Source organism: Parasteatoda tepidariorum, chromosome 7 (genome assembly GCF_982258835.1).
Source record: "Parasteatoda tepidariorum strain Cologne lab strain chromosome 7, Ptep-v5.0, whole genome shotgun sequence".
Classification (NCBI taxonomy): Eukaryota; Metazoa; Arthropoda; class Arachnida; order Araneae; family Theridiidae; genus Parasteatoda; species Parasteatoda tepidariorum.
The window spans coordinates 38,191,198-38,209,417 of NC_141761.1; the positions used below are offsets into that span (position 1 = coordinate 38,191,198).

At 30.4% G+C, this 18,220-nt stretch overlaps 1 protein-coding gene across 1 annotated transcript in view; it reads right to left on the reverse strand.

Annotated features, from left to right (window-relative positions):
• Positions 1–723: 723 nt before the first annotated feature.
• LOC107448188 (putative polypeptide N-acetylgalactosaminyltransferase 9) overlaps positions 724–18,220 on the reverse strand; it is a 69,024-nt gene continuing 51,527 nt past the window's right edge. The window contains exons 9-12 of the mRNA XM_087167684.1: positions 17,805–17,930; positions 14,355–14,465; positions 13,034–13,159; positions 724–3,432 (exon numbers count right to left, since the gene is read on the reverse strand). Coding sequence (XP_087023810.1) covers positions 3,283–3,432; positions 13,034–13,159; positions 14,355–14,465; positions 17,805–17,930 — 513 coding nt within the window. The 3' untranslated portion in view covers positions 724–3,282. The remainder of the gene's footprint in view (positions 3,433–13,033; positions 13,160–14,354; positions 14,466–17,804; positions 17,931–18,220) is intronic.

An 18,220-nucleotide genomic window follows, 5' to 3' on the forward strand; every position in this document is an offset into this window, starting at 1 on the left:
AAAAAAGTTGAATATCATGTACATGAATTATTGTATTTCCACGTCACATAAGTAAATATTGTTGCCTGGTGTCAAATAAATATATAATTAACTTCCTAACTAAATATTTTATGCAATCTTTTGCAAGCCGTTTTTATTGTTATTTACTAATCATTTATGTTATTAAATTCCTTGCAAAAATGATTGAATATGTGTCGCTAAAAGATTGGTTTGTTTGTAAATGGGTGCTTAGGCTAGACTAATTTACTGATAATTAGCATTTGCAATAAAACCTATCGAAATTGTTTGAAACTTATTTGTTTCTATAGAGCTACCAATCACACTTTTCCTGAAAATTTGATTTCCGCATCGTTTTGGTTATAGTGTTTTAATTTAAATCAAATTGCTAGATTACCATTTCAAAAAAAATTTTCAGTTAGGAAATTTTGGATGAACTCAATTAACGCTTAAAAATTTCATTCATAAATAAACTTAAAATAAGGAATGCTGTTAATGAACTAAATCCTGTTCAATATTTAGTTTTTAAATATTGCCACATAGTTTTGTTTTATTAATCTTTATTTATTAACTGTTAAGCTAATAAATAACGATGATTATATGTATGACTGTGGCAAACTCAGAGATGTGATTGGTGATATTAGTGTACGCCACTGGGAGGCCCGGTGAATTATGATTGTACAGTCATGGACGGAAGATGATTAAATAAATAATATTTAATAAATATACAACGAAATGCAAAGTTTTTATTAATTTATCAAACATTCCTTAATTATTTTTTGTTATTTCAAATGGCTGAGATTACATAAGACCACTACACCACAAAATAAAAAGACGAAAACACAACATTAAACAAGAGTGATGCTGACGGAAAAGTCCAGAATTGAAAAGTATTTTTGTTTTTATTACTTTGTTATTATTAGTTATTAGAAATACGATTAAATTGTAATAACAACAAGAATAAAATTTAATTACATGTACTGAAATATTTGAATATGGATTGAATGCAAGTGTTTATGAGTAGAATCTAACGTGATAAACTACACCAAATAGTTTTCATTTTGAAATCTTTAATCAAACAAACATCATAAGTAATACAAATATTGATTCAACTATAAATACCTAAAACCTGATATTAAACTGAATGACGCGCACTGGTGATCCCGTCCAAGCCAACTGTCTAAAGTCAACAAACTAATTGTCCGAGCGAGAATCTCAACACGCATGCTCAAATAATTACGCGCCGTAGTTTTCGTCGTCAAGGGATTGAACACGTTATTCTACTTAGAAAACAGAGCTTCAGCTTAAAATGTTAATTTTTTACTTGCCAAACAGCAAGCTAGTGAACCAATCAATACTAAATTTTAAAACCAAATTATTATTTTTCTTGATGATATCTTGATAGCTAACAAAAACATGAGTTAGTTTTAGTAGAAAATCAAAATATTTACCTCTCACATGTTTAACAATTGACATATCTTGCTTCAACCACGCTTCAAATATAACTTTAATATTTAGTTCATATAATTTTTTTTAGATTTAGTTGCAGAAAGCCTGAGAAATTTTCAAAATAACTTAGCTAATCACTTTATTTTTAAAATCTTAAATTTTTGTGTTTATTACATCTCGTGGACAGGAGAAATTCAAATACGAAGAAAAAACTAGCTTAACTGCATGGATGTAATGTTTAACTCTGTTAATATATATATATATATATATATATATATATATATATATATATATATATATATATATATATATATATATATATATATATACATTTTTTGTGTATGGAATATACAATATACATGGGAGTTTTGAAAACAGTGTCATTTTTCTATCTTTTCAAATTGTGGGACTGAAAATCAGTTGAAAGTATGGAAATTTCCCCATTATACATTATACTTTAAATTTAAACTAAAGTGCCAATGAATTTGAGATAGACTATGCAACGCAAATTGCGTAGATGAGCTTCACTTATATGCACACGTGGGACCAAGATAATTGAAAATTTAGCAATGCTGTAGTGGCTATTTTTCAATGGGTATTAATTTGGTTTAACGTTTAAGTTCGCTGGCAAGAAGCATTGAGCCTGAATCGAATCACATTAGGAGTCGTTTAGTTCTGATTACTTTCTGCCGTTTGCTCGATCAATATAGCTTTTTTCCCATCATGAGAATATTTTCGATATACTCTTGTAATTGTCGACCATCGAAATCATAGTTTCCTGAAACTTTTGGGATTTGAATTGACTCGAGCGCCTATACTAGTTCTGTTATATTGCGCGCTAGTTGGACATCGTAATCAGATATTTAACTCATATTGGCAGTTGATTATTTTTTTCAGAAGCTTGATTAATCAATTACGAAACAAATTTCTTTTTATAATAGCTTCATTTGAGCAATATGATAAATAAAAATAACTTAAATTAAGTTCTGACTCTTTCAAGGCGCTCTTGAACTAATGGGAATGGAACATACAGGACAATTTAGATTACTCATGTTTTCATACAAATGAAAAAAAAATCCATTTCATTTACAGAAATTCAAGCAAATTAATTAATTTTTCTAATATTCCTTATCATTCACCGATCCGAAGGACCAGCAACTAAATTCTAAATTTCTTAAGAGATCAAAATTTACATGTAAATAAGGTCATTGTATGCGTGTCATTTATTAAATTTATGGTGTTATTCCTGTATATTTTCCCTATGTTATAGGAAATCATAAGCTTTTCGAAAGAAACTTTTCATATGTTTGCCTATTATTATATATATAAAATGATAAGGTTTGGAATGTTTATATAAAATCCTTACATTAAAAAAAAACATTAGAAAAATCATCTACAACACATCATCTTATGTTTCTGACAAAACGCTGTAAGTCAAAAATACTTTAACAAATCGAAACTATCTTTAAAGTTTCATGAAATTAATGCCACACAATATTGGTAACATGAAATTTTATGCTACATATATATATTAGAGGCTTAAACGGCCATTCACCTTTGATTTAAGCAACGGATATAGTACATTTTAGACTTTTAATTTCATCATAGATACATCCAACAAAACATTTTATTTCTAAAGTTTTCAAAACCTTTGAACTGAGTGATGATAAGTGTACCAAGTATTTTCATGCATAGAACTTTAATCATCATTTCACACATATTACGAAATTACGTTTTGTTATCAACTCAAATGCTGTAAATATACAACAGTGTTCTTCTTCACAGTCCTTTAATTACATCCTGCTAATGAGTAAAACTGTTGAATAGTGTATGCCGTCAATCAAGTTTAATGACCTTCGATGGATCAAAGTTTTCTAGAGTCCATATTTGCCAAGCGCTTACGATGCATTTCTCAAGAGTCACTCCATCTTTGTCTTCGTTCATTTCCAAACATTTACCAGTTGCAGAGTGTAAAAGAACCCGTGACTGTTAGAAAAAATTCAAATAGTTTAAAACAACGTAATATGTTTACACAAAATAATATTGATTGATCTATTTTGAAAAACTTCCAAACAAAAAGGGAAAATCGTTTTTAAGAAACCCTTAAAAAAGATTTTTCTTTAGTATATTAACGTCGCATTAGCGGACTGTTAAGAGCTCCTTGGGATTCATCAGTAATTTCCGAAGACAATACTAGCGCATACATGCTTTTATACAATCAGAATTTATTTCGGGGAACTTTAATCACCAGGGGATTTCTCTAAACACTCCACAGCTGCCTAAACATGCATGAACTTTTCTGGTTTTGAAACAATTGGGGACAATAGTGAGTTTCGAGTCACTATCTTACCATCCCAGATAAAACAAATTGATCAGACAGTTAGAAACGAGATCCAGCTTAACCCTTATAGGGGAAGACAGACAACACATCACATAGCTTAGCCCCTCAAAAAAATTAAAAAATAAAAGGATAACATTTACACTTTTTAAATTTAGGGTTTCAATATTTCAATATATTCCTCAATGAATTCTTGTTAACGTTGCATACGTATTTTTAACACTAGAAAGACGGAAAATTCGTATATACCTATATTGCCTAAAAGCAGTCGAAATGACAGGATTGTGAATGCATAAATAAATTTGTTTAAAATTAATTTTTAACATTTTTCATATTATTTACAGTTATTTAACAAGTTATTAGTAAATATTAACAATGAAAAAAAATTATATGTTGCACAAAAAGTCATTATAGACATCATTGCTTTTCTAATTGAAATTAAAAGCAGTCAAAATGACTTCCTTAGGCAATCTAGTGTTAATTTAATCATACAATTCACATACCTTAGTACAAGAGCAATGTGAACAGAAAAAGGCAAGCTACTCTAAAATTCTGAAACCAATGATGAAAATGGTTGATAAAAACTCAACCATCAAGCTTGCTTGCGAGGAAAAATTGTAAAATGAGCTAGATATATGCTTTTTTGCAGGTTTTACTAACAGACGAGGAATAAATTTATGAGTGAGAACCAATACTACAATCACTATCTGCATAATAAACATTCTTTATAAAAAGAAAGAAAGTGTAGCACTATGATTAAGTATTTCTTTGCACTTAGAATGTAATACGACGGAAGCAGGCAAAGCTGTTTAAACCACAAATAAAGATTCAAACCGTAAGAATGAAAAATTTTAGACACGAACGTATTCTAATATGTGCTTAAAATTGTTCCGATCCATACAATGTATAAAACAATCTATTATATATAATTCTCTTACGTGGCTCCCAAATTTTGGCTGTATTTCTTTTCCGCCGGTGGCAACGTTTGCTTTGTTTTGCTTACGTTTTGAAAACACCAAATTATTCTGCCTTTTAATGATGTGTTTCTGATCTAATATATATAATTCTCTTACGTGACTCCCAAATTTTGTCTGAAGTACTTTGTACAACTAAATAAGATTCTTTTCACAACAGTTAAATATTTACTTTATTTTCATCATTCATAGAGAAAACAGTCGGCAAAGAATTCTGTTAGGTTAAAAAACATTACGCTAAAAAAATAACGAATTCTAAAAGAAATAAAAATAAACAACTTAAAAAATAAAAATGCTGTTGCCAGCCATAGAATTTTTTGAAAGCTAACTTAGCAACATAAATCAAAATGACATAGAAGCGCAACTAGATCAAAATTATGATACCTGAGCGCTTGACGTAACAAATCCTTCAATTCTAAAAGTGTTGTATCGCCAAATGCCCAAATTAACAATTGTGTTCTTAAAGAAATTCTATAAAAAGTTTTAAATAAACAACCTACTTCTACAACTGCTTCTTGAAGAACTTGGCTCATTGATTAAAAATATTGTTTTAATTTTATAGTACTAACTTTACTTCTACTTTCATTATTGCTATGGCCCTCTTTCATTACATTTTACAACTTCATGCTAAATTTGAGGACTTTAAGTTGCTTTGTGGTTGAATTCTGACATTTAGAAATGTGTACATAAAAAAAATAATATTAAGAGGTTAAGAGTTGCCTAAGAAAAATTTAAATTGTTGACATTAAACTTAACAATGGAAACAATCGCTTTTGTGAAAAATTGAATTGTATTGTTGACATCAAAACTAAAAATATTGTGTTTCAACTTAACAATACTACCTTAATTTACACTTTAGAATTGCCTCGGAGGAATTTGAATTGTTAGCAATGACTTAAACAAAAAGTTTTATTTTAACTGACAAATACTATATTATAATTTTAACTTTTTCTATGACTATACTCATTTTCTTACTCTTTTCTTTGTTTTTTATGCTTTTTATTTCTTTGTGATAAAATACAAAACTTATAGTTGTTCTGCTTCTGAACACTGATGAAAACACAAAATGATGGGCTTCATCAACAATCAAAAATATATACATTTATTTTACAAATTCCATATTATTAAGGTGGCGCCCTTCAGAGAATTAAAAATACAAGATTATCTTCATCGAAGCCGATGCTTTACATCTGGCGTTCAGTGGCAGACTACTATTTCATATTGTTTTACAACACATGGCTTTAGCCCTTTGGTGGGAAAGACTTAAAAACAAAACTTACAACAGTTACTTTTCTCAACAACTGAAATTTAGAATAGTGTGATTAAGAAAAATATGTGAACTGTTTGCAATTTCAAATTAATTTTGAAATGTACAGGTTTAGAATTTTCTACAGTGAAAAGTTTTCGGAACTTCAGTATTCAAAAAATGATACAAAAACTAGGCGTTAAGAACGTATCCAATGAGCGAGCAAAGCGAGCATTGGATTGCGAAGCAATCTTAAATGAACTGTGAAAGCAGTTCCGGGGGTTGGTGAGCGCCAGCGAGCAGGGGGCGAAGCCTCCTAGTAACAATGAAAATCATTATTCTTTATCATCTGCAATGATTGAGTCGATTGTAGAAGAAGAAAAATTTAAATTCGTAGAAATAATTATCGAATATTTATGCGTGAAATATCAAGCTGGAATGAAATTTTCTATGATTTTTTTTAAAAAAATTATTGAAGTTTTTACTGTATTTTTAGTGAATAAAAGGATAGAAATACGATTTGAGCTGATAAAAGAAAAAGAAATTGAGTACTTGAAATAAAACACGACCTAAGTACTATAAAAATTGGAAATGTTTTTGTTTTTCTCACGGAATTCTGTTCTAAAGAGCAAACACAAGGCAAAGTGGAGTACACCCAAAGTGTGAACTCCGGTAGTAATAGATCAAAAGTTTGTCGAAGGATCGCGCGGGTTGAATCAACACCTCCTAGAAAAGAGTAGGCCTCTGCACGGGTTACCATAAATATCCTTTAGTAGTTCAAACGTAATGACATATTTTGTATTTTCAACCACTGCGCAGCTTAGTACCCCGAACGTAATGACATCTTTCTTATTTTTCATCGACTGCGCAGTTAACTTCGTCACATCGGACTACTAAATTGATCCGTGCTGAGGCCTTCCTACTTCTAGGAGGTGTTGGTTGAATGTGCCATGCGCATTGAAGTAGAGAACGTCCGAAGTGCGATCAGTGTTCAGTCACGAAACTCCCCGCATTTTGTTCACGTGTTTCGTTACTTGATAGTGATTGCGCTTTTAGTGTTTAGTATGAAAGTTTCTAATGTTTTTTATTGCTATAATTGCAGTGAAAGTGACTAAGATAATGACGCTTCAAGAAAGAAAAAAACCTCGGTGAACTACACAGTCTCTTCACAGATAGCCCGCCTAAGAAAAAATAATCTCCGGCTGATATTACTTCAGAGTATAAGTATGCACGTAAAACACTGTCGAAGGAATATCGAAAAACTTTACTTCGTATCATACTTTTATTATAGATGCTACAGATCATACATTTTGGATAGATTGGAACGCTGGCCAGTACAACGAAGAAGAAGTGGGTCATTTGAAATACCAGAAAAGAGTATGACACCTTGCACTTTTTTCTTTATGATTTTGAATGAAAAAGGAGAACATATCAGCGTGTGTAGAAAAATGCTCAACAGTATTTTAGCTCAGACGTCTAGGGAGCCACGTACAGTTCAACAGAAAATTAAGGATAGTAATCTTATGTTTAAAGAGAAAAAGGGGTAGGCCATAGATAGTAAACGTTCACTAAACAAAGTTTTCAAAAAAATGACGGTGAGTTGATTTGCATCTCATATCAACTTCTTCCTCTAGAAAGTTAATCATTATTCAAGGAGAGAAAAAGAGTACCTAAGTCCTTTATTCACGAATATTCGATGCATTCAAGGAGGACGACAGATCGCATTCGTATATATATTTTTAAAGGGATTTCAGAAACTTAAATTTGCGTGCCCTCAATCCGATTCTAGCAATACTTGTGACAAGTTCGAGGCTAAAGATGCAGATACTATCAACCCTAGATATAATTAAGATGCAACCACTCCGCTAGGTTTGGAAAGCGAAAGCGGAAAGAAAAAGCGGAAGATGAGATATGAGAGACAATCAATTCACAGATGCCTGGAAGTGGTTTGACTGTATTTTGTATGGATATGCAACAGGTTTCTTTTTCTTTCGTTTCAACTTTACTCATTCAAGCATGATTAACAACCGCCAGCTGTCATGATACAATTTCTGATTACACAATTGACAATGGCAGCTAAATGAATATGTGGAATCAAAGCATTGAAAGACAAGGAGGAAATGAAATAACTTCATGCTTGTTTAAAGTACTTCACACCAAGACTTCAAGGTACACGATAGGTTGCGATTTGGGCAGACAACAGCGCCTACAAAACAAGAACAGAATGGTAATGCCCTTGTATTTATGGCTACAATTTTATGCCCTGTGGCCGTGATTTTGGTCTCATAATGATACGTAAGCGCAAGGTTATAAACAATATTAATCGGATCTATTCTATAGTGGTAAGGCATCACTCTGTAAAAAAAGAGTTTTCAAAATTAGGCAAAAATGTGCCAAATAGCTCCAAAACAAATATAGTCGAATAGGAAAACCTCATGTACCCATTATTGTATACACTCAAATCAGTATAATGGCTATATCACACGAGAGAAAATAAATATGTGCAACTGCAAGTGTAACTGCAAGTGTAAGTGCAACTGTAAGTGAAATTTCTCCAAAAATCGCTCGTGTGATATAGAAATTACGGTTGCACGAAATATCTGCAACCGTTCAGGCAATTTCTTTCATGAACCAATCAGATCGTTTGCTTTTTATGACGTTTCAATTTTATGTGATGACATATACAAATGTAAATAAAAATGGCGGCGACGTTAGGAAGAAGATGATCAGATGAAATTTTTTTATATATGAGACGGAACAAGTTTTTAGTTTAATAATAACATTTCCTTTAAAATGAAAGCATTAAAAATACTTTCGCACTATGAGGTGACCATCTCAATGCAGTTGATGTACTACCATAACAGGAACCTGCACACGATTTTAGTATCGGTAAGTATAGTACATTATTTTTGCGATAAATTTTCTTTTAAAATATTTATTTATTTTAAGCTAATAAAATTAAAACTTATTATAATTTGTTCCAATCAAAGTTTTAATTACTTTAAATAGAAATAATTTCTATTTTTATATATGTAAAGAATTATACTGGCGAAAAGCTTTACTTTGAAATATTCGCCAAGCAACTCGCCAAACTTTGTTTCAGTATTATAACATAAAATATAATAATGATTATATTTCTTTATTTTTAAATTTTAATCTTTGTTTCTGTTGATTGTAAAAGCATGTGTCCGATTATTTGAAAGTTTCATAATTATTAGTGAAATAATTATTTTATTCTTCCCTAAGAATTCTTTTAATTTTTGAAAATCTCATTTTAAAACAAGTTAGAAAATATGTGTGGTAAATATTTACCTTGTTTCTCACAAAGTTACCCCATTTTCCAGTAATTATTGAAAAGTATTACAAGAAAGGTAGTATATTATATATAAAAAGTAATTATTAAAAATGCAAATTCCCAATCTCCTTGTCTGTTTCTACATTCATCCCTTCTATTTTTTTTTTTTTTTTTTGTGTATGATGATTTGCATAATATTTTGTTTATAATTATTCAAAGTTAACTAATGATACTTTACTTTTTATTTATACTTCACATTTATCTCTTGATACTTAGCTTTTCTATAATGACAGTAAGTATGTAAGTGTACCTTACTAATTTTTCAATATACTTACATTTTTAAGAGTTTTCGTTTATAAATACAATTTATTTTTCTTGAAGCAAATTTCAATCCAAACATAAGAACTACAAAACTAAACACACCTGCCATCTTTCATTAGTGTATAGAATAATCTTAGAACTATAATCAAAATATCTGTCAAACTTAAAATAAGTTTAAAAGGGATACCTAAGGACTTAAATGATTTCAAATTAACGGCATTTAATCTTCCTTATTCTAATAATGTGTTGGTAAAATTTTATCATGAAAGTGATTTCTTTCTTTTATTTCAGATATTTTGTATAATCCTGTAAGGTTTATCTGGTAAAGAAGGAAAGAGATGTAATACTGTTTTTATGGAAGAAATTAAAAAATAAGAAATAAAAATGAATAATGTTCTAAATGTTTCACTTGACAATAAATGTTTTATTTTTTTAAATTGATTCTTGTATTATTTAAAATGCAAAACAAAACACGTAAAGGGCTATAGCAAAATAATATGTTACGTTAAAAGTATGTTCTTAATAAAATATTGTTTTTTTTTCATAGTTATAAATAAATTTTAATTTATGTACTGTATATTACAATAAATTTGTCCCAAAATAAATCCTATAATTTTTAATTAAATTATCTTATACCAATAATGAATGTTTTAAATTTTACAATAATAAAATGTAAGTATGACATTGAAAATCCTCTTATATTTAAAAAGCAATTTTACTAAGAAAGTGGAAAAAATAATTTTCATAAAAGTGATATTCCTGATATGCAATGTGTAAATGAATAAAATTGATGATCCCTTCATGTAATGTAAATTAATTTGATGAAAATAAAATTCTGAGACATTGTAGTATAGACAAGTCTGACATTATTTATTATGTATTTTTAGACTCAATTTAAAAAATAGAATTAATTTGATAGATCTAATAGTTTTGATGTTATAAATATTTTATGAGTGAAAGGTAATTCAAAAATTTATATTTCATACATTAAACCATCTTTTCTTCTACAGAATTATTTCAAAGGACTATGTTTTTGAATTAAGCTTAAGAAATAAATTTGAAGAAATGCCTTACTTGATTAGATAGCAATGTCAGTTGCATAAAGTGGTATAAGTCATAAAATTGTCCTTTCTACACATTAAACTTTTTATAAATTTTCGAATTGTTAAACTATTAAATCAGACAGCTTGTTTTTATTCTCATTTGATTTAGTGTTTACATAGATAATGATACCGCACTTGCCTAGCTAGCATGTTACATAGTAAATATATATAAATAAACTATGCTTTTACAGGGTGCGGAGCCAAATCTTTCAACAAAAAATAAGCAACTTTTAAGAACATTTTAGGCACTCAAAAAATATTTTAAAGCTCTAGGTAAATTGACAAAATGCAAAATAATTCTCAGACTTTACATGATCATGATAAAATAACTAGAATTTGTCAAAGAACTGTTTTCTTGATTATATTAGCCATTAAAAAAATGATCAAGAGATTTTTCGGTTCGATTTCAGAGGGTGGAAAATAAAGCCTGAAATTGAGAATATCTTGTAAAATACAGCATGATAGAGCAAGAATCTCACCGAACCCAGCTCACAAAGGCACATGCGGACTCGCAAGTATTTCACCAAACCTGTAAAATGATTGGCGTTTTCATACGCTATGGACTGACGGTACGCTGAAATTGATCATGGTTGAATGAATTCTGCTGTTGTTGTTAATTTACGTCGCACTAGAGCTGCACAATGGGCTATTGGCGACGGTCTGGGAAACATCCCGGAGGATGATCCGAAGACATGCCATCACAATTTTGATCCTCTGCGGAGGGGATGGCACCCCCGCCTCGGTAGCCCGACGATCTGCGAGCGAAGTTGAGCACTTTGCGGTAGCACAGTTTAACGAGGACCCATACCGCACACCCTCGGTCCCTACGCAGACTGATCCAAGTGGTCACCCACCCCCACACTGACCATAGCCAGTGATGCTTGACTTCGGTGATTTGCTGGGAACCGTGTCTTAACGATCAGTCCAGTGCGGGACGAATGAATTCTGAAAACGTGAAATAGAAAAATGTGAAAAGTACGTTTTTGCATAATATGTGGCGAAAATCGACATTCCTTTTCATAAATCTCTTTTTCGAAAAAGGAAAATAAGGCACTTTTTAAAAACACTTATTAAGAAAAGCACCCTTAAGGGCCTTTAAAAAATGAAAATCAAAAATAAGCACCTTTAAGCACTTTTTAAAAACGCTACGCACCTTGTTTTATACCTTAGTCACTCAAATCAAGATAAAAAAAATCGTCAAAATTCTAGATAGTATTTAAGTCCATCCCCCTTTCACCCCCTTATCCTTTTAGGGACACAACATGAAATTCATTGATATCTTAATATCATTTTATATTATGAGGTAGAAATCATAATCCTTTTTATACTATGCTACTTCACTTAAAAAGCACTTTTTAAAAATGCTACGCACCATGTTTTATACATTAGTCACTCAAATCAAAGTAAAAAAATCGTCAAAATTCTAGATAGTATTTAAGTTCATCCCCCTTTCACCTCCTTATCTTTTTAGGGACGCAGCATGAAATTCAATGATATCTTAATATTATCTCATATTATGAGGTAGAAATCATAATCCTTTTTATACTATGCTACTTCACTAATGGGGAAATAAAGTTTTCAGAATTTTAATTTCCTGCTGAAGAAAAGACTTAACACAAATACAAATGTAAAAAATTAAATCAAAATCAATCAATATTCTACAGCATCTTTACGAACATCGTTGAGAAACTATGATATAATAGAATCATATGATAAAATTAAATATGAGCCAAAAGTAAAGATAAATAACAAAATATGGTAACCCAATTTCATGCAATTAAGCAATTAAGGAATTTCACTTACAGAATTTCACTTACAGGTAACCCAATCAGGCAATTAAGCAACCCTTTCGGCAACTCCGAACGGAGGAATTTCACTTACAGTTGCACTTACACTTGCAGTTACACTTGCAGTTGCACATATTTTTCTCTCGTGTGATAGAGGCATAATATTTAAGCAAAATACATAGTCACAAAAATCACGCATCATGCATTCGTTTGAGTTATTTTGAGTCATTTGTTGTTGAATAAAACGGGTCATTGTCTCACAAATACTATTTTAAGCACCTTCCTTTACGCAATAAAGAGTATATGTGATTTTCAAACTCAGATTTGCTTTGGAACTATTTTGGCAATTTTTTATTCAATTTTGAGAAAACCCTATTTTACAGTGTACATATAAACAATGCTGAAAAGGTTAGGCTTGCCAGAGGAGTACATCTTAAAGAAAGCTCACAAATAAATATATTTAAAAACATTTATAAACTGTTATAATGTCATAATTAGAAACAAATCAAACTCAACCCCTTACTTCAATGTCGTAGGTCCACAGTTGAGTTTCAACACCGTAACAAAAGTAGAGAACGACTTCATCATTTACATAATCCAAACAGCCTTGATCTCGCCTGATTTCTCCATAGCTTGTCAGAATGAAGTACTGAATATAAATGAAGGTTAAATGAAGCCAGAATACAAGGAATAATAAAAACAACGTATGTTTGCATACTTTTCGAATAACGTTCGTTTTAAATATGTCAACATTCATGTTTGCGAGTCAAAAAATTCTTTTTGAAAACACCAAAGTACATGTGTTTATCTTATAAACTCCTTCTTCTAGATAATTGCAAATAAATTGATTTATGCTTTGAAGAAAGAGTATTTTTGAAAGTTTTTCGGATTTTATTTAAAATTTCGCGGAAAAACATTATTTATACAGCATTATATGCATTAAAAACATTTTTTTATGCATGATAATACAAATTAACAAACTCTTAGTAGTATCTTCAATTATAAAAATATTTAAGTCGGATAATAAATTCCCAATTAAATTTTGCGGTTTGGACATTAAAGGTCTCTTCGGCAAGTACAATGAAAAAAAATGGACTCCCTGAATAACTTTTGATCTAATGATCAGTTCTTCATGTTCTAAGACTCAATCTTAATGGCTCAAGGGAGTGACTAAAGATATACTAATTAGTGAACACAAACGATGTTTTAAATTGCGAAATCAGACGTACTTTCTCTGAATAAACATATCTTTTTTTCGATTTATTCGGATTTCTAATCCCCAAAATATTGAGGATAATAGTTTCCCTATAGTTTGGTTAGGAGAGCCATCCAAAATTTGAACGCTTATGTAAATTTTACTTTTTCCATATTTCGAGAATTTTTTAAGTGATTTGAAAAACTTTTGCATTCAATTTTAAAATTTGTTTATTCAAAGATAATTCCATGCAAAAATTAAATTTTAGTAAATATTTATTATTTTTTACTAAATTGTACATGGAAAATACGAAATTTGAGCAAAATAGGTGGAATTGCTTCAGAGAAATCATATCTTAAATACACGAACTTTTTAAAAAATTGATTTCTCAGAAAGTATTCGACCGATTTTGCTCAAATTTTGTATTTCATACCTTGCATTTCAAAGTTTTTTTCTCCAATTTTTTAATAAAATAACAAAAACTAATAAATATTTATTACAATTTATTTTTTGCATGGAATTATCTTTGACTAAAAATTTTTTTTAACTGTGTGCATTTAAGTTTAAATTTCTTAATTGTGTTCATGAGTTTAAGTATTGGTGAATCATTAAGAAATTGATAATTTTATTTACCAGTATGTCTCATTACCTGGTGATCGTTTTTTAGATTGCATTTGGACATCTTTACTGGTTGGTTTAGATCGTCTGCTTTAGCTGGTCCTTCTAAGCAATTGTTTCTATCACCCCCGAAATTTCTTATCTGCAAAAGATTTTAAAAATGTAAATTTCATTCCATTACTTGCTATGAGTACTGTGACTTATGCCAGACAAATACACACTATTGCAAAGCATTATGAGCAAACTTTCAGTTATTACATATTACTCACACAGTGTCCCCCTTTAAAGCTGCATTGATTTTATTCTGTAACTGCTCACAAAGAAAACTGATCAGAACCAAACATACAGGGTGTCTCAGTTAAGCGTTTCAGAACTTCTAAGAGGGGTAGCGGGCATCCTGACGACTCGAAATCATATAGCAATGTGGGGTCAGAAATGCTTTCCTGAAGCTGTGACGTACACAGAAGCACCATAAAGAAAAGAGACCATAAGTGAAAAATCGCTATAATAATGCATTGAAAAAATTATATGGTACATGGGCCAAAGTAAGTGTTCGAAGCTTCTGTCACCGGCTACAATGTACACTTCACATCTCCGGGGCATGGACATTCGAACATTCTGCAATACTCTAGGCATATCTCGCAGGCATTTACTGCGATTCTTGCAACCAGCATTATCAACAGGGGTTTCATAAACCAATGTTTTCATACGACTCCAGAAATCAAGACATGATAGGTCGGGTGACCGAGAAGGCCATATAATTTTTTCAATGTATTATTATAGCGATTTTTCACTTACGGTCTCTTTTCTTTATGGTGCTTCTGTGTACGTCACCGCTTCAGGAAAGCATTTCCGACCCCACATTGCTATATGATTTCGAGTCGTCAGGATGCCCCCTACCCCTGTTAGAAGTTCTGAAACGCTTAACTGAGACACCCTGTATATATTAAGAAAGTATATAGCTAAACGCATATTTACAAAGAGTAAAATACTTCCTGCTTCACCTGAACAGGAGAAAAAACATCGAACAATTTTTAAAAAATGTGCCATCGAAATAAAGCCACTTCCGATTACAACCAAAATAACCTTCATTTTTTTAATATGGCTTGAATGTATAATGGTTGCATAGGGTTCAGCTATCCCTGGGGGACAATAGCATCAATATTATGCCAAGTCTCAATGAGAATATGTTTAATTTCTGCTACAAATTGGAACTGCTTTTTATATATATATAAGAGGCGCATCCAGAAAGTAAGTTTCCCGATTTTTTTTTAAAAAAAAGAACTCCCACTTTCAGGAACATATTTATTGGCAACAAGTATAGCAATGTTTAGGCTATTTTTCAACGTAGCCACCAATAGAATTGAAACACTTGTCGTACTATGCACATTTTAATGGTGGAGTTTACAGCAATTTGTATCAAGAAAAACATTTTTTATTTCAAGTTGGAAATTTTATTGCTGATAGCGAATAATTTAAAATTATGAAAAATCATGCATTAATGCTTTTATTTAAAAATACGAAAAATAACTTAATCAAGGAATTATATTGCCATCTGTTATTATTATTTTTGTTATCATTATACTTTAACTTTATTTACTGAGAGGGGCAAATTGTTAACGTCATGACCGTCGGAATGAAGGTTCGTGTGCTCCCGTTGACACTACACTGTTTCCTCAATTCCCTTCAACACATGAAGAGTTTATGCATCATAAACCTGCTTAACGCAAAAATATCTAGCATCTTTCATGTTGTGTGAAATGACGAGATAAACTAATAAAACCAGATTCCATGGTGCGTTTCATGAAACACAACTCAACCAAAACCTAACTCCAATGCCCATTAACTAACTCCAAAGTCTAGTTATTTTTTTTAAGGTTTGGAAAACATGCTAGTTGTAAATGGTTAAAAATCAGCATAGTTTTGTCTTCATAGTTTTTAACCATACTAGTTGTAAAAGGTTCCAAAATCGCAAAGTTTAAAAATGTTCTTTACCATAAATTTCATGGTTATTTCGATGAAGAAACTATTACCATTTATTTCACTGTCATTTTAGAATTAAAATTCTAACACTGTATGTAAACCTTACTGTTGTGGTTTGCAGCAATTTTTACAACAAAAAACATTTTCATTTCAGATTTGAAAAAATTTTTCTGATAAAAATATGTCACTGATGCATCATGTTTTCTAAAAAAGTTTGAGTCCAATTAAAACTTATTAAATCTAAACTTTCATTATTTTGGGGTGACAGAAGTTTCAAAACAAAAATGTTAATTTTTAAAAAAAACACGAATAACAGAAATTTCTACTTCAGGTTCACAAACACAAATATTTGAATATAAAATAACGGTATAAGAAATCATCGAGGAAAAGTAACTTATATGTTACATTTTACAGAAATATGATCTCTTTTGTTACTTGGTATTTTCTTACTTTTTAATAACATGCTAAAGAAATGCAGTGTTAGAATTTCCATTCGAAAATAAGGCAAAATAACTGGTATCAATCTGGTCATGCAATTAACAGTAAAATTTACGATAAAGAACATTTTTTACCATTACTGCCTTGAAGCCATTTACAACTAGCATGGTTAGAAGACCGTAAAACAACTAGCATGGTTTCAAAACCGTAAAAATTAATTTTAACTGGATGTTGGAACTATGCCAATTTCATTTGGTAGTTGGCATTGGAATTAGGTTGTGGCTGACTTTTTTCTGAAGCAGCTTTATGATGCTGCCATCTATACACGAATAGGCGCATTGAAATCAAACAGTCCAGGGTCACGAAAATGGGGAATACAGGACAGTGGAAACTTTTCATGTCTGTTTGGCAAAATTACTTTCAAGTGAATTGAAGAAATATTGTAGTGTCAATGCTGGGTTTCGAACTTCTGTCCCGGTAGTCATGAGATAGGCCGATTATCCCTCACAGCTATAATAATATGTACCCAGCTGCAAGGAACTTAAAAGGCTTCATTAGATGGGCATAGTTGGAGTAATAAAATTCTAGTTGTTTAACCGTATTAGGTGAAAGCAGTTACTAAACAATTTTTCTTATAGTTAACAGTTTGAATACCATCTTATATACGATTATTTGACTGTTTTGTTTGAATATAGTAAAATAACAATTACATGATATTTAACCATTTTTCCAGAGAAAATTCTAACAGTAATTACCGTTTGTATTAAGAATGTGATCACCGATACTTAATAAGTTAAAGCTGTTTCAAATTAGATAATAGTTTTAATTAAAGGAAATGCTTTTTTTAATAAAAATGTTTAGTAGTAGTATATTATTTTTATTAATTAATTCAGTTTCAAATCAAATAATAATTTTTGTCAATAGAAATGTCTTCTTTTACAATTACTTAAGGATAGGTTTAATTGCTTAATGCAATTTTAAATCAGATAGTAATTTTCATTTAAAGAAATATTTTGTACAGTAAAAAGATGTCATTTTAAACAATTTAAAATAATTATACTTGGCCTTCAGCAGCTGCATCATCAGGAATGTACTGCTCTGGTAAAACATTCTCCAAATACCACTCAAATGATTTACAATTCAGGTTTTTTCTCATCTCTATTCTATGAGAAATGTCTCCAAAATCCTATAAAATTATATAATACCGAAAGAAATTAGAAGGAAACAACCACTCATTTAACATATAAAATAAAAAATTACTTTTAGTTAACTTAATTACTTAAACTAGTTTTAATTATTATTTGAAGTTCACAAAAGTTGCCTAATCCGTGATGCCTCATAAAATTAATTTTCAAAAATAGTTTCATAACAAATAATTTCAAATGACAAAATAATTCCACAAATATTTCCTTTGTTTGGTGGTTTCAATGCCTCCTAAGATACCCAAAGTAAAGTTTCTTTTTTATTCAACCAAAC